Source organism: Antennarius striatus, chromosome 8 (genome assembly GCF_040054535.1).
Source record: "Antennarius striatus isolate MH-2024 chromosome 8, ASM4005453v1, whole genome shotgun sequence".
Taxonomy (NCBI): domain Eukaryota; kingdom Metazoa; phylum Chordata; class Actinopteri; order Lophiiformes; family Antennariidae; genus Antennarius; species Antennarius striatus.
Genome location: NC_090783.1, coordinates 17296195 through 17317066, shown reverse-complemented (window position 1 = coordinate 17317066; position 20872 = coordinate 17296195). Strand labels below are relative to the sequence as shown.

At 43.1% G+C, this 20872-nt stretch overlaps 2 protein-coding genes across 6 annotated transcripts in view; both read left to right on the top strand.

Moving 5' to 3' along the window:
* Window positions 1-15315, top strand: part of grk4 (G protein-coupled receptor kinase 4) — a 36498-nt gene extending 21183 nt beyond the window's left edge. The window contains exons 6-17 of one of the 3 annotated variants that reach the window (XR_011036985.1): window positions 3151-3243; window positions 3675-3738; window positions 3843-3983; window positions 6750-6940; window positions 7720-7757; window positions 8240-8329; window positions 8428-8636; window positions 9832-9969; window positions 10572-10709; window positions 11021-11152; window positions 12310-12894; window positions 13017-15315. Coding sequence is in view for 2 of the 3 variants with exons in the window: in XM_068322618.1 (XP_068178719.1) it covers window positions 3151-3243; window positions 3675-3738; window positions 3843-3983; window positions 6750-6940; window positions 7720-7757; window positions 8240-8329; window positions 8428-8636; window positions 9832-9969; window positions 10572-10709; window positions 11021-11152; window positions 12310-12366 (1291 nt within the window). In the remaining variant the exon portion in view is untranslated. Of the gene's footprint in view, window positions 1-3150; window positions 3244-3674; window positions 3739-3842; window positions 3984-6749; window positions 6941-7719; window positions 7758-8239; window positions 8330-8427; window positions 8637-9831; window positions 9970-10571; window positions 10710-11020; window positions 11199-12309 lie in introns of all 3 variants that reach the window. The other 2 variants (XM_068322619.1, XM_068322618.1) reach the window with 2 other exon arrangements.
* Window positions 15316-17022: 1707 nt separating this feature from the next.
* The window catches only part of htt (huntingtin), a 31219-nt gene continuing 27369 nt past the window's right edge, over window positions 17023-20872 (top strand). For all 3 annotated transcript variants that reach the window (XM_068321127.1, XM_068321128.1, XM_068321126.1), the window contains exons 1-9: window positions 17023-17385; window positions 18463-18546; window positions 18855-18975; window positions 19185-19244; window positions 19380-19459; window positions 19615-19753; window positions 20054-20195; window positions 20344-20522; window positions 20600-20804. In XM_068321127.1, coding sequence (XP_068177228.1) covers window positions 17288-17385; window positions 18463-18546; window positions 18855-18975; window positions 19185-19244; window positions 19380-19459; window positions 19615-19753; window positions 20054-20195; window positions 20344-20522; window positions 20600-20804 — 1108 coding nt within the window. In that variant the 5' untranslated portion in view covers window positions 17023-17287. The remainder of the gene's footprint in view (window positions 17386-18462; window positions 18547-18854; window positions 18976-19184; window positions 19245-19379; window positions 19460-19614; window positions 19754-20053; window positions 20196-20343; window positions 20523-20599; window positions 20805-20872) is intronic.

Sequence of the window (20872 nt, the reverse complement as noted above, 5' to 3'; positions counted from 1 at the left end):
GACGATAACCATACAACATCTGCTTTAAATCTGCAGGAAGAGAGTCGAGTGTCTCAACTGAACAATAAATGGAAATCTTGCCACAGTAGGAATGAATGCATTACATTGTCGCCGAAAATTAAAAGGACGACCAAGAATAAATCCGCAACGTGAGTTGTGGTGAAAGATTTGCTGTAGCTGGATCTACGCCGTCGACTTCATCTAATGTGGCTGGATTGACTTGTGATGCAAGATTAGAGCTTGCTAGAAAAATATTTGCAGCATGTGAGGCAGGCCCGTTGCCATGTAGACATTACTTGTGCGAAAACATCAGTGTCAGGTGAAAAGAATGAATATTGATCGTATAAATATACCAAAACAAAATTGTGCAGGCTCTCATTATATTGAGTTACTTGAAGAAAGTCCCAGACGAGAGCCGGGTTGGAACGCGAACCTTAAAGCCACACATGCAGGCGAATGTGGTTGAGAAACGCAGCGACCGGCCTGTGATTTACTGGAGCGTCCCTCGTGGGAAGACCAGAATCCGCTATAGGGAGCCAAAGAGACGCAAGAATCGTGTTTGGGAAAGTTGTGTTCTCCATATGCACTCCCATTTGGACTGAGCGTATGGAGCAATTACAGTTGTGGAGCTTCTAACATGAATAAACCATTTGCATGAGAATCTTTTCACACTGACGGATGCAAAAAAAAAAAAGAGGCTTTAATTAATGTTTCCCAGACGTGGATTCATTCGACGTATCTGAAGCCTCTGGAGAGAGCAGAGAAAAAGAACAGCCACTCGAACGGTGCGGCGGGAAAACACAACATCCTCTCCAACCCAGACTTCCCAAGCAGATTAGAAACACGGTGAGAAAGGATGGAAAGTCATGAACGGGGAGTGCAAGAGGGAGAAATCGGGGAAAAGTGAGGGGAAATGGAAAGAAAATGTAAAGGAGAGCTGGGGCGAGAACGAAACGGTGTGCAAACACACACATGTTTGTGTTGGTGAACGCAGCGGTGTTTCTAGCTAAACGGTGATGCCATCACTCCTTCCACTATCATTATTACATATATTCCATCAAGGAATTTGAATTTTCCTTAATTTTATTATTCCGATATGTAATTCTGATCCAGAGCTTGTTCAGTTTTTTTCTCGGCCTGAAGGAAAGAACCGTGCTGCTCATGGAAACACGGCTTTTGGCATGTTATGTCATACCAGGAGTGTAGCCGGTCCTTCGGTGCTTGTGTATCAGTGAGTTTTGTGTCTCACCGGGTTTGACAAAGGTCTGCTGATTTTTATTTTTCCTCTCGCCGTCCTGTTCCCTTCATGTACAAAACAAAAGGTATATTGCTGGAGTGTTTATTTCTTCTCTCAGTGGCGCCTGAGGCTCGACTCCAGGCTCGGATCCTGGGTCCCCTTAGTCAAACGGTCCCTGACCATAGACGTAAGAGAGGCCGGAAACCGCGGAGGGTCTCGGCTGGATAACTCGAGTCAGTCAGACTTTGGTTTGAGTCAGAACTTGACATGCAGACCTTGCATTCCTTCAGGTTGTGTTTTTGGGTCTGTGGACGTTTCGGGGCAGAGCGAGAACAGCCGTGATGAAATGGACTGTATTCCCTCTGCAGCGGATGGACGGACATTCATCTCTTACAAAGCTACGCCTGCCATGATGACATAACTCAATATTCTTTTACGCAGCGGAGAGAACGAGATCTACTTGTGGAAATTCTCACTGCTCAAGCCGTTTTCCAAGAACAGCCACCCCGGAGCTGCTGGTAACCACAGGCAGCTTTTCTCTTCCTGCGCAGTAATGAAGTAACGATGAAGTAATTTTAAAATTCGGTCAAGGAAAAATCTCCTCGCCAAATATGAGCATCTCTTCAGCCTTTGGGTGGCAGTGGAAGGATGTGCTGTAACTTTGGTATTCAGTCGTGTGTTGAAGGCTGGCAGAGATGCTTCATCATACAGGAACAGCTCACATTGGGCGGGTCGGGGATGCAAAAGAAATGTACATATGGGAAGTACACAAATGTAAAAATTGTAAGAATATAAAATTGTTAAGCTGAGGTATTTTTGACTTGGGCTTTATTTTTTCAAACAAACTGACGCTTCATTTATGCAACTAAGCTCTAATGTACATACTTAAATACACTATTCTACTTGTTTAAATTTACCTGTGCAAATGTCACCCTGGGGTTCTTTTTGTATCAACAGGGCACAGCCCAAACGCCGCAGGACAAGACTTCAAACTAGATCTGTCAGCGATAAACCCACCTCACAGTTCATGCTGTTACTTTTTTTCTTTTTCTAATGTCTATCATAATGGTATCTGTCGGTAACATAGAACAAGGACGACAGATATTTAAGACACTCCGATCTCCGACCGCTTTGCTGACCGGTATTATCCCCCCCCCCCCGGTCCTGAGGAGACTCGTCTCAGTGCGGCTCTGTTCGTATCTGTTTGACACAACAGTGTTAAATAGGACATTTTGTTTGAGTCAAACAACATCTGTAGTCAAAGCAGCGTAAAGGGGGTTTAATAGAGGGTCGTGTCAAAGAGTCGTGTTCTTACGGCTCTCAGTGGAGCGACTGTGACGTTCCGTCAGAGCGTGAGGCCGTGACCTCTCGTGACGCCCTCCCTTCAGAGGCCTCCGTTTTTGTCTCGCGGCGGGTGTCGACCTCAATCCTCTGACCACCGGCGGTAGCTTCAACTGTTTTCTACGCGTATCCCTGACCATATGGCGTAATTACCCAGACTCGCATGTGTTTCACGTGTGCGATGAGATGAGATTAGACGCTCCGCTCGACCTCCAGCTCCGATAAAGTCCACCCCACCCCCAATCCCGTGTTTCCTCTTTGAACTGAAGTGGAATGTCGGTGTTCAAAAGCGTTTTTCGTTGCAGTCTATCTGCTTTGTGCTGCAGCGCCTTGACACGCAAACACACAGGTGTACGCAGACACGCACACGTATGCGATTCAGAGGACAGAATGGATGCGTTTGCAGTTATTGTAAAAGTTGGGCCTGCCGCCCGTTCGTCTGTCTGCAGGATTTAGCGTTTTTTAAACCCACATGAGCCTGTTTTTATTTTCCGGTGACATGTGGATCATTGCATCTTCATCACGTTGTCATAAATGATCATTCATCCTCTTCCTCCTTCCCTCCCCTACAGAATAGTTCGCGATTATCTGAGCGGAGCTCCATTTTCCTCCTACCAGGAATCCATGTACTTCTCTCGATTTCTGCAGTGGAAATGGTTGGAGAGGTGAGTTGTCACTGCAGATTCCACCCTCATGCCGGCCGTTCCTTTGCTTTACGTAAAAACGACACGCGATCGTCTTTGTTCAGTCGCTCCACAGCTAAGTGTTGTGCTGCTGCTGTTATTGTTGTTTACATGGAAAAAACTGGAGCTAACTGAGCAAATCATTATCGAATATCATGGAAAAATTATGAGCAATAAATACTAGGAGTGCTAACGCTAACTAAATTATAGTTATAATCTTTGGCTCCAGCTTACCTATCTATACCTAGTTTGTGTGAGGGCTAAATAGTTGATAGTTTGCGCAACAGGTTGGGTAAAAAAAACAAAAAAACGGGGTGGATTAATAAAATACTAACATTGTTCTGTCTCCATCACATTTTCTGATGTTTTTTATCTCTATCTTCATTTTTCGCTTTTTCTTTCCATCCCTGCAGGCAACCAGTAACCAAAAATACCTTCAGACATTATAGAGTACTAGGAAAAGGTGGATTTGGCGAGGTGAGTTTCGCTGCACATTTCTGGTAGTTATTGATAACATTTTTATTTATTTATTTATTTTAATGCGTGTGTGCGATCATGTTTCCTCAATCTTTGCTCTTCAGGTTTGTGCCTGCCAAGTACGTGCCACCGGTAAGATGTACGCCTGTAAAAAGCTGGAAAAGAAACGAGTGAAGAAACGAAAAGGTGAAGCAATGGCACTAAACGAAAAACGCATTTTAGAAAAAGTTAACAGTAGTTTTGTAGTAAGTACTACCTTTTTCTTATTCAACCTTTCAACAGAAATGTTTTGTCCGTCTGTGTGTGTGTTTGTGTGTGTATGTGTTGGTGCAGTGTGTGTGTGTGAGAGAAAGCGTTGTATGTCGTGGCCTCAGGATCCTGCAAAAGAAATTGAATGGCATGTTTGTGAAGGCGTTCGATCAGCTGTTAGACGGTTGCTGCCTGTTTAATGACATCAGTCGGGGCGACGGAGGAGCTCGTGAGTCGCTGTGTAAAAGAATTTGCTGAGATAAAAAAAAAAAACCCACAAGTGGGCCAATCAATCAGGTGATTTCCACCAATCAGCTGACGGCACAGCCGCTGCTCTATTTTGCCGTGCACACATGCCAAGCTTGATTTCATTTGGAGCATTCTGCCAACCTTAAATCATCTGTGAATGTTTCCTAAAATGTGATTACACTCTGTGCTGCTGTTTTTTTCACTGTTGACATTGAGTTTGTGTGTTTTTCTGCTTTTGACTGTGAGGGGAGAAATAACGTTTGCACGTCGCTTTCCTGTTAAGTTTTTTTTTTAATTATTTGTTGTTAGAACCTGAATGTCACAATTAACAGTCGTTTTAGTTATTATAGCGAGTCACACTAAATGCAAATTTCTTTCAACTGTAGAAGGAAAAGGTCTGGGGGGCAAAATCAATTGTTTGGATAGGATTTGGAACAGAGCATCTGCACCTGAACGCACGTCAGATATGTAACATGAGCACGAAATTTAGCCTCGGGTTTCAGACGGAAGGACTCTGTTGAACATCCCTTTTTAAAAAAAAAACAAACTTGAAAAAATAAAAGCGTCACAGGTTCTGTCATGTGGAAACAGGTTGATTAAAATGTGATGGTAGACTTTGGAAAGTAAGGAAACCCCGTTGGTTGGTTGTGCAGCGCGTTTTGATCCTTGTCGTCGATGGCAACCAAAAACTCTTTTTAAAAGTCTGCACCTTAACTCTGCACCACCGTGCCCAAAGCCCTTAATGGTGGTGTTTCCCTTGGCGGCGTTTCACCTGCCCAAAGTCACGAGAAAGCGTCTGTTTTCGGTCGTTTCTGGAATGCTTGTGCGTTAGTTTTCCTTTCTTCCACGTCACTGAAGGGCTTCATGCTGGAATAGGGGATTATTGTGTTGTGTGCCATACTTTCATTTAATGTCCCTGAAATTCACACTAAAGAGTTTTATTAACATTTCATTGATAAAATACAGGTTATTAACCTGAATACATGTTTGTCCTTAGGGAATACTGTCTGTTCTGCATGGTACAAACGTTCCTAGGGACGTCTTTCTGCCACGAACACTTGAATTTTAATCCCTCTTACCTATGCGTGTAGACATCAGGAGTCAAAAGCAGCTGGTGAAACCAGTGATGAATGCCTCTCTCCCTCCATTACGTCCGACTCCGTGTAGAAAACCTCCTCAGGTGCTCCGACAGGAAAAACCCCCCCAAAAAACGTAGCTTTGGCTCAACATCGCCTCTTCTTTAAGAAAAAAAAAAAAAATTGTTCCAAAGATGAGAAAATTACAGCAAGCGCTCCATTAGCATTCTTGGAACATGGCTAGGAGCAGCTGGAGGGATGGGCATGGTAATTTCTGGTTGCTTGTTGTGTACATACAGTAGGACAAGGTGTTCTACTGTTTGTACAGAACTTCAGTATTGATCCGTGGTGCTGCCCATGGGCTGCAGGAGAGCACCTGAAGCTAACGCTCATGTTTGAGGCGCCCCGTACGTCGGATTAGTCTGCGTCTGATGCTGCGTGAGGTATATTGCGCGTCCTTGTTGTGCGTGAGTCATGCTAGAAGCATGTGTATGGACACACACACACACACACACACACACACACACAGAGGCTTTTTACAGAACCTCAGACTTGCAGCTCTTGTCACCTGGGATTTGCACATGATTCTGTCTGTGTTCATTCTCTGTGCTGCCGGCAGAACTGATGACTCCTCGTGTGCCTCTCTACCTACAAGAACAGCTCTGTTGCCTAGCAACACTGACCAAACAGCAATAGCAAGGAGAAGAGTCAAGTGCTCTCTCAAACCCCTCATTTCTGTCTCTCTCTATTCTTCCTTACCTTTTCCATCCCTCCAGCGTACAATTCGAGAGGAGTCGGCACGTCTTCCGTCGGTCTGTCGGTCCAGGTTTTTTTTGTCTTTCCATTTGGAACTGTGGTAGTTCCCACGTCATTCTACTGTGACAGGACGGTGCCTTTTGTGCGCTAGCCTTTTGAATAGAGTTGCTACAAAGCTCGGCGTGTGCGATGCGTTCACTGACAGTCTGTATACCAGTCCCTTTTTTCCATTCTGCCCCAAACTTTATCCCCGCCCCGTCTTGTTTAACGTCTCTGACTGCGCGTTCTGGAGCAGATGGGATTCCTCCCGATGGCAGCAACATCCTGCTTGTACACAACAGCACACACACACACACACACACACACACACCGCACACCCTGGGTGTCACTGACCCATGGGGAAGGGGGTTGGATGGAGGGATAAAGGGAATTGATGTGGAGAAGCAGCCGCTGGTGTTGGTGCTGTCTGTCTTCTGTCTGTGCATGTGATGAATAATTAACATGTTAAACCAAATGAACCAATCATGGACCTCCAGCCACCCCACTTCTTACCTCTGCTGTTTCCTCTTCTCCTCCTCCCCCCTCTTTCTTCACGTCCTTTTCTGCACTACTTCTCTGCTGCTTCCTCACCTCCCCTGTTACGACTCCCCCCCCCCCACGCGTATTTGCCTCCCTCTTCAGGTTAGTCTAGCATACGCCTATGAGACCAAGGATGCTCTGTGCCTGGTGCTGACCATAATGAACGGCGGTGATTTAAAGTTTCACATCTACAACATGGGCAATTCAGGCTTTGAGGAGCAGAGGGCCATCTTCTACGCTGCTGAGATCTGCTGTGGCCTGGAGGACCTGCACCGAGAGAGAATAGTCTACAGGTCAGGTCATGTGGGAGGTGGAGCAGGTGTTAGGGAGATGATGATGGAGCTTACATCTCCAAACGTTGATGTAAGCTCGTTCCGTCTGCAGCCGGACGCGAGTCATGAGGGGAAATGTATGCTGTACAAAGGTTAAGTGCAGTATCTGCTGTATGATATAATCAGCCCTCTAATGGCGTTCTGCCACTTTTTTTTTTTTTTTTTAAATGTTTGCAGTTATTGATGAAAAAGAAAAACTGGACAGGTTTGATCAGTTTAGGATTTTTGCAGAAACGATACCGAGAGTTGTTTTTTGTTTTTTTTTGAGAGGGAAGTTTTCTTAAATTTGGAGGAGAAATGGTGTCGCTTTTATAATAGTGTGCTCTGTGATGTGGCAGGAACTGTTTTACATGAGAATCATTTGATTTGAAAAGAAAGTAACTTTTATTAAAATGAGACATATAGCCCTAATTTCACCTGAGTCATAAAGTTCTGTTGCGACACTGAGAACAGGAATATTGCTCAGCACAATAATAATATACATGATAATAAACGAAGCAAATAAAGATATGTGCACAGATAAGCCATCTATTCAGCTACATAAAAGGTTGTATAAGCCAAAGAACAGAACGCACACACGGTCTGGTAGACAAACAAATGTGGACAAAATGAGGTTAATAAAGGATGCAGATGTTTGTCCAGGGCTTCAGTGTTGACTTTGTCTTTGGATGTTCACTTTTCATACATCACAGTATCAACAGAACGACATGCTAACGTGTTTTGTTTTGTTTTTTTCACAGGGATTTGAAACCTGAAAACATTCTTTTGGATGATCGTGGTATGTTGTTATTTTTTTGAATACTTCCTCTTTTATGTAATCTGGGCTGGGTTGCTTTGATGGCCAGAGGATAGGAGTTGTTTTGCTGCCATTGCTTTCATGTCGCCGGTAGCTCAGGACAAAGCGGCCGTCTGTAGCTTTTCTACTTTGTAAGGTGCGCGCGCATTATCTCCTCATCTTTCACAGGATGACAAGTCATCTCTTCAAGTTGTTCACATCACAAGCTCGGATCTGAGTCACACTCTTTATCATCTACTCTCTGGAACATGGTCTTATCTTAAGATAGAGGAATCTCCTACGTACTGCACAGAAACCTCGGCTTCTCTTTTTTACGTCAGAGCACTTTGCTCTCATTACTATCGCACGTGGATAAGCAGGAAATGGAATGAATTCCTTAGTAAGCCACAAAAAAAACCGTGTGTGAGTTTTGATCTGTCTAAATTTTATGTGGTCTCGGGTAATGAATCTGGTTCTGGTTTTAGGACACATCCGTATCTCAGACCTGGGTCTTGCCGTTCAAATCCCTGAAGGAGAGACGATACGAGGGAGAGTGGGCACTGTCGGATACATGGGTAAGAATTTGGGTAACCCTCCTGTCGCTGCAACCCGATTCCCTACGGACTTCTTTAACCTTTTTCATTTCGATTTTGTTCCAATTTTAATTCCTCAGCTCCCGAAGTGATCCAGAATGAGAGCTACACTATCAGCCCGGACTGGTGGGGGCTGGGCTGCCTGGTCTTTGAGATGATACAGGGCCAATCGCCTTTTCGCAAGCGCAAGGAGCGCGTCAAGCGGGAGGAGGTGGACCGACGAGTGCGAGAGGACCAAGAAGAGTATTCTGATAAGTTCTCAGAGGAGGCGATGGACATCTGCAGACAGGTGAGGAAGTCGGGGTGACGGGTCAGTGAGGGGCGTACGCTGACGAGGTTCTGTGAGTGTTGAGTTAGAACATCGATGGAGGAGGTGTGAGCTGAAAACGCACAAATTCTTGAACTATTTTGAAGATGATATGATAGAAATCATGTAAACTAGAATTATGTCTGCTCAGATAGCAGCCATCTGTTTTTTGGGGGATATTTTTTTTAGTCCCCTTCTCGGTTGTGGGGATTTAATCCCAGCATGCATTGGAGGCGGTTCAAGATAAATCATACTTCAGTGTACACATTTTTTTTTGTATGTGTCTTTTCCTAATCATCTGTGCATTGACCTGATGAATGCAAAGTCCTGCGGTAACTTTCTGTGCTCTCCAGCTCATATCCTGAAAATATCTCAAATCTCTAGCTGCAAAATGTTCCAGTTTGTTCCTGGTTAGTTGCAAAATTCGTCCATGGGTTCATTACCCCTAGAAAATATAATAACATTTGACGTTAAGACAAGATATTAATGAGATCACTCAGTCTGTCAGTCTCCACCATGCTTCTGGTGAAAGTCACTGAGCTGCATCGCCATTGAGCAGAAGGGGATTGGACTTTTTTAGTTTAGTGACGCAGTGGAACATTCTGACCCGAGGTTCAGCAGATTCAAAGATTCCCCAGGGAGAGGAAGAGGAGGAGGAGGAGTGGGGGGTGGGGGGTGGGAAGAAAGAATCCAGCCAGAAATGGATGCAAAATATGCAAGTGTTGTGAAAGGATGAGGCACAGGTGATGCCGTTGGATTTACAGTGAAGCTAATGAGACTGTTAGCTCGTAGTGCTTTGATTGAGCAGCCATCGTCTGCTTCTGGGTGTTCTGTGGGTAGCGTGGTGGTAATAGTATCCAGAAGCTTCTGGAGAGACTCGCTAATTCTGTCCATGATGGTGCTGAACAATATGCAGCCCCTCTGCGCATGCATTCATGCCGATCTCATTAGGGTTATGGTGGCGTCAGACGTGTCAAGTCATGAGGGTTGAGGGATTTAGTCATAGAAGTGTCAGGATGGATCCAGCGTCTCCTCAACCCATGAGGTGTGCGTTCCAATCATGACAGAAAACCGCGTTTAAATAGAAGAAGCCTGGAATAAATTGAAGCTGTCATTCATGCACCAAAACTGCGTGAGCTAACGCACGCGCTTCAACCCACTTTCTCCTCTTCCTCAGCTCTTGACTAAGGACCCCAAGGAGCGACTGGGCTGCCAGGGTCGAGGGGCGGCCGAGGTCAAGCAGCACCCCATCTTCAGAAACATCAACTTCAAACGGCTGGAGGCCAACATGCTGGACCCCCCCTTCAGCCCAGACGTAAGAACGAGTGCACATGCTGTCGCTGTCAGCTGAAAACGGGCTCGAGCTTGGCGGGCAGAAAATCAGCGTACAGGAAATACCATTGTCACAAGTAAACAAACGCATCCAGTATGAACGAGTTATGATAGCTGGTGGCGGCGGCGGAGCAGCAGCCGTGGGATCTCGGCGGTGTCGCCCCATCATCCCAAACTGACTGATGAACTAGAGAACATGCGTTCTGCAGCGGCTAAAGTGGCGATAGGGATTTTTAATGGAGAACATTAGAAAACTCAAGTGTGAATATGTGTGATATGGAAGCACGGACCACCGCCTCAGATGAATGAGTCTACTTCATGCTCATGCCATAGCGAAGCCGTTCAATCGTTCCATGTTCAGCGTCATAAATGACTCAAGTGAGAGAGAGTGACTGAAGCGAGAGGATAGAGCAGTAGGTGAAAGTAGATAATGTTATCTGCGAGTCTATTTTGGGTCATTCGGGTCAGTAGGGCCCGGCTGAGAACAACAGAGCATCAAAACATCCTCGGGCGTGTTAAGGCGTCTATGATTCCCCCTTCCAAAATAAACCCACTTTTCACAGCTGTCTGTTTTGTCTCCGGCAGCCCCGGGCCGTGTACTGCAAAGACGTACTGGACATCGAGCAGTTCTCCACTGTCAAAGGCGTCAACCTTGACCCCACAGATGATGACTTTTACCACAAGTTTGTCACAGGCAGTGTCTCCATCCCCTGGCAGAACGAGGTACTGCAGGCTGAAGCCTCTTAGATGATGTCATCGTTCACTCCCACAGCAGCTACTGTACATGGCACTGGTGATACGGGAATACCTTCATTGAGTAATGAGGAGGAGGAATCAATGTATTGCTTTTAAGTGAAAATGCGCTGTTATCTGTGTGACGGGATTAAACGACCTTGTAGATGTGGAAGTGTTGCTCCACATCCTGGTTGCTCGGTCCGTCCACACGCCAGCCTGTTGTAGATCCAGACATCTGAAGAAAGAATTCAGCTTGTTATTTTAAAGGGTTAAATAACCAGACCTCCCATCCTCTGCAGATGATCGAGATGGAATGCTTCAAAGAAATTAACATCTACGAGACTGACGGGACGCTGTGCCCGGACCTGGACATGAACCGACCTAACCCTCCACCAAAGAGAGGCTTCTTCTACCGCCTGTTCAGAAGAGAGGCAAGTGCTAGCGCTGCGCCAAATGTCCGAGGGGGTGGGGGCTAAGGTACTTGCTCTCTTCCTTCTTTCCTTCCTTTTTTTCCCCTTTGCCTTGTCCAAACTCAACATGGGAAGACTTCACCCTTGTGAAATTTTATTGGTTCCAGTTATGTCATTCCTTGTTGAAGTTGGTTAGAAAAAGGTCTTTTTTTTTTCTTCTCTGTGTTGAAAATGTAAATCTTTTGGTAGTATTCCCTTTGTATATTCTGCTGTTTGTTTCTGTTATACTCAGAAGGACTAACATGAGGATTTTTTTTTTCTCCTGAGAAGCTGGTTTGTGTTTAAGCCTACCAATGCATCAGTGATCTAAAAAAAAAAAAAAAGCTTCACAAATATTTTCTTTGGTCGTCAAAACTGTCCTTGAATTCAAGGGTGTAACTGCCTCTGGGGACAGGGTGGGCCTCTCTCTCCTTTTCAGATCCTTCTTCTTGTCAGATACACTTTCTAATTTAATTTTGACCTTTGTTATAATATCCAGCGGAAAAACCACTAAAACTTGAACATCTGCGTCACCCACTATTACAAACACGCGATCACAGCGTTGAGTTCTAAGGCGGGTTTTGGTTTTTCACCTGGAATTTTATTGGTGGAGGTTCTCACAGGTCCAACCTACAGACTGTCCATCATTAACACTGCTTGTTTTTCCAACTAAAAACATTTGTGTGAAGACAGATCAGGTTGCTCTTTGCAGGAAAAACTCAATATGATCAAGTCTCAAGGTACAAAATTTTTAGTTTAGGTGGTCCTTGAATAGATAAAAGTATTTGTATTATTGAATGCGTGACATGATCACCAGTTTCCTCAAAGGTTCCCCTCCATCAGGACCTGGCAATCCTTGAAGGTTGAATCTGAACCTTAAATCATTTGAAATTGATGATCACACGTCTTCTGAGATGTCAACATTCCATAACACCTTTAATTCAACCATTAAGGTGTGGCCAAACATCGGTCCTTGTTAGTGACCTCAGGAGAACTCCACCAGCCAATCAGAACTGAAAAGACCTGACCGGACGTCCAGCCTGTTCAGATTCAACCTCAAGGAGTTCTGTTCCACATGAAATGATGTAGAGGAACGTTTCCACTTGAAGTGACATATCCTTCCTTTTGGTCCTCCCCAGGTCTGTTTTAAGAGCGATTACAGCGACGACGAAATGGAAGAGCCCTCGCGACTTTAAACCACTCCCTCCACCCGCCACCTCCCCTCTTACCACTGAACTTCACTACAAACTCCAACCGAGCGCAAATCTTAGGAACTCAGTGAATGTTGACCTGTATTTATGAGCTGTATTAAAAGTGTATTATAATTCAAGAAAAAACTATGAGTTTAAAGATTTTGTACATTTGTACTTGAATTTATGTCTAGATGTATATTTTCACTAAAGGTTGTATTGTACAAAAAGCCATAAAAGTACCACTTGAATGCATACATTACATTTTTATTTCCAGTTTATTTTCTTTCTGAATGAGTATGGATACTGTGTATTGGGGAGTTTTGTTTTGTTTTGTTGTTTTTTTTAAAGTTTTTTTTTAAGAAGCACAGTACCAGTAGTCCTTTTGATTTTCCTCAATGTAGCATAAGGCCTTCTTGTTTTTAACATGTGCTGTATGTTTGTCATTGATTTGGCTATGGTGACTCATCGTTGGCACATCAGACCAAACCGGCCCTAAATGAACCCTTAGCCTTCACTCCCCTCAAGGCTCAGGTAGATATGAATAAAGCGCATAAATCCAAATGATGTGGGTGGGCTGGGGGGTGGGGGGATGAATCCAGTCTAAATTTAGTTTGTTGATGCCATGCTGCTAAAGCTTTCCCATATCTTCTCAGATCTGCACCTGCCCCTTTTGATTTAAGTTGGTTTGGAAGCAATAATCCACATCCTTCCCTCGGCCCACAGGACTGGATGGCATGCGTTGTAAAACAGTCGCCTGTAACTACCAGAGGATATGGCATGGATTTATGAAAGTTTTTAAATCATTGTGTGTAACAATAAAAATCTTTTTAAAACAATAGAAATATGACAGAAGCTTTTTCCCATCATAACATGAGGTTATTGATGATTGATCACTGATTATCCCATAGATTTTTGAAGATCTCTCAGCTGCAAGATGCTCATAATGTTGATTTCAAATACCAGATTCCTTTTGGGAGCGCAGCTCTCAATTAAAAGTCTGTTACATTATTCACTCAGGCAAAACAATCCATTGTGATTTATTATTTTTAAGCTATGTGGCTTTTCTTTGTTGCTTTTTTACCCTGATGTGTCCCTTTTATTACAAACTGATTTCTTTCGGGGATTGAAATCCTTCAAGTATTCTTGTTTTTGTCACTGAGACAGATACCATAGAGTCAAACCCGAGTTAATATTGCAGATTGGATCTGCAGCTGATGAGGGATTCATCTAGATAACAGATTTTTTTGACTTCCCTGGTTCACCTGACGGCAAGGGTGAGTCAGTTGGCCACCTTTGGCCTTTGTGCCTGCAGAGCATAGATGGTGTGGCTCCGATTGGCCACATATCCCTCAAACAGACCTCCAATTAGATTCCGTTTCTCTGCCCTTCAAACTTTACCTACCATTAAATGCATATTCTGTACATTTTTCTTCTAATCATGGCATCATGTTCGCTCTTTTTGTTCTGGCATTTCAGGGGCATTTGAAGCTTTTGAATTTCTTTTTTTGTTTCTTACTCCCCACTTCCTGTTTTTAATGCTGTGAAGACCCAATCTGGACATGCTTGTGTGTGTGTATTAAATTTTATGCATTGAAATACAACAATAGTTGAGAAGGATGTTGGGACATGAGTGTCGCTCGGTTAAATTATAAATCTAATACTGCTTACATTTCATATGGTACGCAGATACCCCCTCCCCTCAATTGAACCCTTCCTGGGAGAGTTGGCTTGTTCTTAAAACTCTTGATCCCCTGTTGCACATTCCATTATCAAAAATCAGGAATCTGACTTGTGCATCTGGCTGTTGCTGGCTCGTCGTTTTAAGTTTCTACAGAGTCCTTGTTATTTTTTTTGTTGCCCTTGCCTATTTCTCTTGCCTATGTAGATTTTAGCCTTTTAGCTGTTTAGCCTCAAAAACCTTGTAAATTAGACAATGTATTTCTGACATGTAACTAAGCTCTAACATACTCACTCGCCGTCACAGGAAACTGTCGCCCACGTCGCTGTCATTCTTTAAACTTTACTCTTATACCATCCATATAGCAGTAAAGAGATTCTGTTTTTCATTGCACTATGTAGTGTTTTGACAATGACTATAGGAAGTGTCTTTAACTTTTTGTAATGATACCAAAAGCAACATCCCACTTGTAAATCCCACTTGTTTAGCTCTTTCCTGAAAAAAGGTCGTCAGCCTTTGTAGTACGTGCCAATTTCAGACTTAATTTCTGACATCCTGCCTTTTTGTTCCAACCTCGTTTTCATTCCGTCCATTCTGAGAGAAATTCCTAAATACACATAAAGGAACCTTAACAGCTCAACAGTTTTTTGAATGTCCGCACTAAGTGCATTGTAATGCCTGTTTTAACAAGAAATACATATGTTTTATTACTCAAGCATGTATCGGTTTGTAATACTTCAGGTTCCTTGTATATGTAAATGATGACCTTCTAGTGCCAACATATCTCACTGGTATCTGAGGACAACTTTATAAATGGCAAGGTGACCAGCCAAGTTGGCCCTGTTTGAATACATGACTAGCATTCCTCCTCTCCTGCCTTCATCAGAGGTGGTGATGGTGAGTCTCCCACTAAAAACTGTGATTCGCTCACCAGTGACGTTTTGGAGTGGGCGATCCTCAGTTCCTTGATGTCACTTGAGTTTAATTTTGGGATAACCACCAATAAAGGAGATATTCCAGGAAGTCACACCACACTGTCAATCATGTCAGATAGCCGGAGTTATGTTTTCTAGGAAAGGAAAGGAGGAATGACAATAAGCATCACTGGTCTTCAAACAGGGTCTGGGACTTATTGGTTCTTTTTTGTATCTGTACAGTCATGTCGTTCAACCACTGCAGTCATTGTTAATTCTTGTACAAGTTGTATCACTGGTTGTTGTACCATAGCTGACATTTGTAATTATGAAATAATACACTGCCATTTGTATAAAATAGTCATGTCTTGACTTATTTGTGTCCTATTGATTTGTTTGTTAATATATGGCTGTAAGTTGCAGACAGGCTCCTGACATTTCATCTGTCAGCCATTCGTAGGAGGTAATGGCACATTAAAACTAACACCTGATTTAGGAATATGTAAATTTAATAAATACAGCGTAATTGAGTGTGTGATGTTGATAACCAGGTAAGTTGCGCCGGTTTTTCCTCTGGATTTGATTCCCAGTAAACACCGCCTTAGTCGACAACAGATGTGACTTTCTGGCCTGAAAATCACTTACAGTCCTGCAATATCCAGATGATGTGCACTGTGTTCCTCACAATAACTAACAATTCTGTTGTTTTTACGGCTGGACCTGAGATGCCTCACAAATTCATTCATATCCTTTGTCTTTTGTCTGTCTAGACACAAAGATCGTGACCCCATGTTGACTCGGTCTTCTCCCGTTGTTGTTCTCAGGAAGTTTAAAAAGGGCTTGAGGTTGAAAAGCTTTGCTGACAGGTATTACAAGAGCGATCCTGCCCTCATGAAATACAATATCAGATGACAAGTGATGTCCTTCACCAGCAATTACAGTACACTGAATACTTTTTGAGTTTTCATTACTATGCTTTATCATAATACGACTTATATGTTATAAAAATGACATCAGTTTCTTCCTTTACTTCCTGACCTGGTCTAGAAATGGTCTGCCTTCTGCTCCATTGCTGTCCTGAGTCTCACCATAGAAGATTAGGTCCATATGATTTTATTAATCTCTTTATTTACAATTTAAACTGGGTCAAAAACGATTTGTTCTTAGAGTTATGAAAAATGTCAGAAATTGACGCAATTCTCAGAATTATAATATCACATAATTCTGCATTTAATTACAGAATTCCGATATTCACAGAACTATTATCAGAATTATGACACTCTCAGAATTGTAACTTCTGAATCAGATTCTGGACTCACATCATACTCTTTTAAACATTAATTTATCGAGTGATGGTCGTAGCATGGCTCAAAATATTATTCCATACAGAAGTCTTTTTAATGTAAGGAATACTTACGACTATTGCATGGATTTAGAAACGTAAACAACTCCCAGTGTACGTTTACCAGTCACATGACCTCTCACGCATCACCACCAGACATTACATATAAGGACTCGAGACTCAACCAATAAAATAACAATAAACAAGCGACAGGACGACAGCGACCAATCAGATTTCATTTGGGCTGGACTTGCCCCCGCCCCCGTGACTTCTGTTTATAATTCTTAATATCGTGCCTAGAGGATTTTTTTTTTGGGATTTTTGCAAAAACACTTTAATCACATTCAAACATTTTGCAATTTTACATAAGATGAGCACTAAAGTGCCTCAGAAGAAGATTTAAAAAAAAAAAAAAAACGTCAAACACATTTAACATAGAAGAAGACCAAAGAGGAGGTTTATGGATGTAGTGAAAGATAACATGAAGGTAGTTGGTGTGAGAGAAGAGGATGCAGAAGACAGGGTTGGATGAAGGCAACTGATTCGCTGCGGCGACCCCTGAAGGGGAAAACCACAGAAGAAGAATTACAAGCCGTAATGAGGTCCATCCCGTTTACTTCTAGTATTATTTACCCCCCTTACTAGAAATAATTCCTTGTTTCTCTCGCGAGACTTGGCAACACCGCCGCGAGGATCTCACACATGTTACTTCCGGGTATGATGATTCGGGGGGACGTCAGGTTGCAATTAAGATGGCCTATTATCAAACAGCATTTTCTTCTCTAATGAATAACAGTGTGAAGCAATAGGGGATATTTTGCAGCAGAAAGAAGCGGAGAGCCGGTAGTAGTTGTGACGAGCAGTGTTAGCACTCTCGTAGCACTACAAACCGTTTGCGCTCTCCGTGCGCTAACCTGCCTCCACAGTGCTAGCTAGTCTTAGTGTAAATATTAGCTAGCAGAGCTAGCCTGCTCTCTGTTGACTGCTAAAATGGCCACCATGGAGAAACTGATGAAGGCCTTTGAGTCTCTGAAGACATTCCAACAGCAGCAAGGACCACCGACCGCGGAGGAGCTCGTCCAGAGACAGTAAGTCTATTTTCTTTTTCTCAAATGGTGGTTTCTCAGTTAAAGAGGGAAAAGCCTAATGAGGTCGTACAACATGGCTAACGTGTTTCTCTCTGGCAGCCAAGCTTCCAAGAGCTGGATAACATGTAAGCCAGCAAGGTTTAAGCTGTATGTTTTAATCAGTTACGACATTGCACCAATGCTCTGTGAATTCTACGCGTTTGGCTTCGACATTGAGTTTAAGCTGCCAAGATTTTTAGGGTCAGACTCACAGAATGATGGCGAACGTCGAAGGGGACCGCTAATTGATTCCCACGCACCTCCTAAGGAACCAGGTTCCGAGCCCAAGGTTCAAGTAGTCAGTCTTTTACATCCACAGAATACACGTCTACCACACTCGGTCATGGCAGTGTTATCTTGTCCACCTTTTCAAACGTATTATCAACTTGGGCAGTCTGTCACTCAAGATCTGTGGAATTTAAGTGGTGTTAAAGCATCAGGCTCCTCTGCTAATGCAGTATTTTCACCTGTCCTCTGTAATATACCGTTACCTGTTAAGGTTTTTTTTTATAGATTTATTTACATTTGGTGAGTCAATCAAGATTTAGTTTCAGGGAAAATCAGGTCACACCAATTACGCGTTGAGCTCACAGAATGCCGCAGTAGTTCTGCTCTGGTGTGGTCATGATGATAATTATTATAACAGAATGTATTCAAAGTAGTCTGAAAGTTGGATGGAACTCTCAGACTCTATGCTAAAACAATGATATTTTGATATAAATGTTTTATTATGCTAATTAAATAAGGTCGAAATTGCAGTCCAGTGATTTTCTTCTCATGTGGGTATGTACACTTAATGAACGATCATAAGAGAAAATTTGACTTTAAATGTACGCTGATCCTTTTCATGCTTATTGATAGTTGTGACAATTAGACATTAGTAAGAGATTTCTCTGGCTACCTTTAAGAGATGGAGTGATGTACAACAGTTGAATTTCATGGAGGTAATTCCACAACCCGAGCTCTTGTTCCCCGTTCTTTTGCTGATTCTTGCCTTCTGTCTTTTTAAGTATTAAGCCAGTTATTCTGCTCTCACAGGAAAAAGGAACAGGCCACTACAAAGAAGGACAGGGTTACCCACTGCTTGACAATATGTGAAAACATTGTGGCCCAGTCTCTGAGGTAGGCCCTGCTATTTACCATGTGAGATTTTGTGGTGATGAGGACGAGGATAGATATATGGGTTGCAGTGAGATTACATGAGATTTTTGACAAACATAACATTTTTTTTCAGTCAATACCAATTATTGATAATTAACTGTTATATCATGCATTACTGGAAATTCTATAACTAATTACTTAGGAAAGATGGAACAGAGGGATAGTCAGTGAAAATCTTGTAAGTGAAACGTAGCCGAATGCTCACTTTGGTGAATGTTTGTGTATTTGTGTATAATGACATTTGCGTCGCTCTATGGTCCTGGGAGCAGAACGTCTCCAGAATTTCAGAAACTGCTCGGCATCGCCATGGAGATGTTCCTTCTCTGCAGCGATGACAGTGAATCAGATGTGCGGATGGTTGCCGATGAGTGCCTGAACAAAATCATTAAAGTGAGCAGGACCACGTGTTCATTCATTCATTCCTCGGTTCATTCATTCATTCATCATTCATTTTTTTAAACCTTTATTTTTAATCAATTTTCAGTTGGACACAGAACATTGAGAAAAAAATGCACAAGTCTGGGTGTTGGATATCAATCAATTTCTATTCTCAAAGCAGCTTTGTTGTCAAAGATGGTCATTGTGACACTTGTCTTCAGGCACTGATGGACTCCAACCTGCCTAGACTCCAGCTGGAGCTGTATAAAGAAATTAAAAAGGTAATAAGATAGATACGGGTAACTCTTTTTTGTATGTTATTCTCCCAGGCTAATGAACAGGGTTTATGTTTCATGTGAAAATAAAAATTAGAATACTTGCTGTGTTTCCATGAACGGATGTTTCTGTCTTTACAGAACGGTGCCTCTCGGAGTCTAAGGGCCGCTTTGTGGAGGTTTGCTGAGCTTGCCCACCTCATTAGACCCCAGAAGTGCAGGTAGTTACAGTATCATCAATATTATCATAACTATGCAATTTCCTCCGGGATTAATAAAGTATCTATCTATCTATCTAACTCAGTTTTAAGTGATTCATACTACAGTGTTTGATTGGTTTTCTTATTCTTTTCTGTCCCTTCGTCTTGTACTCTAGACCATACTTGGTGAACCTGCTACCATGCCTCGCTAGAATCACCAAGCGGCAGGAGGAGACTGTACAGGAAACTCTTGCTGCTGCAATACCCAAGATCATGGCTGCACTGGGAAACTTTGCCAATGACAGCGAGATCAAGGTATTTACACAAGGCAGAAACACTAAAATGTTTCAGTAGGAGGAGTATGGTATTTTCCACACTATAAGCCGCACTGGACTATCAGGCACACCTTCAACGCATGCTGTATTTTAAAACTTTTTCATATATATGGCGCACTGGATTATAAAGCGCACTGTCGGTTTTTGACAAAATTAAAGGCTTTAGTTGCGGCTTAAGTTTCTAGTAAGTCATTAGGGTTTTTTCTTTAAGAGATTGCATTTTCCAAGTTAACTACATAATCATTAAATAAAAGGCGTCTCTCAATCAATTTTTTCCCAGGTGATGCTGAAATCTTTTGTAGCCAACCTCAAATCCAGCTCCCCCACCATCAGACGGACAGCAGCCAGTTCAGCCGTCAGCGTTTGCCAACACTCCAGACGCAGCAGCTACTTCTACACCTGGCTCCTTAACGTGCTCCTCGGTAGGACAGACATTCAAAGTCTGGTTCTTCTTACCTTCCCAGTGTTAAACTTGATAATTTAGCTTATGCAAGCAATTATTTATGAGCTAGTTTGGGATTAGATTGCCTTTAGCTGCGGTGTCCAGGACTCTGTTTTGTTTCTATCTAGGTTTGTTGGTTCCAGTGGATGAGGAGCACCCCAGCCACCTTATCCTGGGGGTACTGTTAACTCTCCGCTACCTGATGCCTCTGCTGCAGCAGCAGGTCAATACAACCAGCTTGAAAGGAAGTTTCGGTGTCATGAGGAAGGAGGCTGATGTGCAACCAACGCCTGAGCAACTGCTGCAGGTAGACAGATGAACAGCCTTGTCTGTTTTTATGTAGTAATGAAGGAGCTCTGTGTAAATTCTCAAATGTCTCTGCAGGTGTACGAGCTGACCCTGCACTACACTCAGCACTGGGATCACAATGTGGTCACAGCAGCCCTGGAGCTCCTGCAGCAGACGTTTAGGACCCCCCCACCAGAGCTTTTGCATATGCTAATCACCACCGACAGCATTCCACGTGCCACTGTGTTTCGGCAGGACACTGAAAGTCGCTCACGCTCCGGCAGCATCCTTGAGCTCATCGGTAAACACATCCATCAGGTGTTATCTGGTTGTGTCATCTAATGTAGGCTCTGTGTATGTGCTTCAATT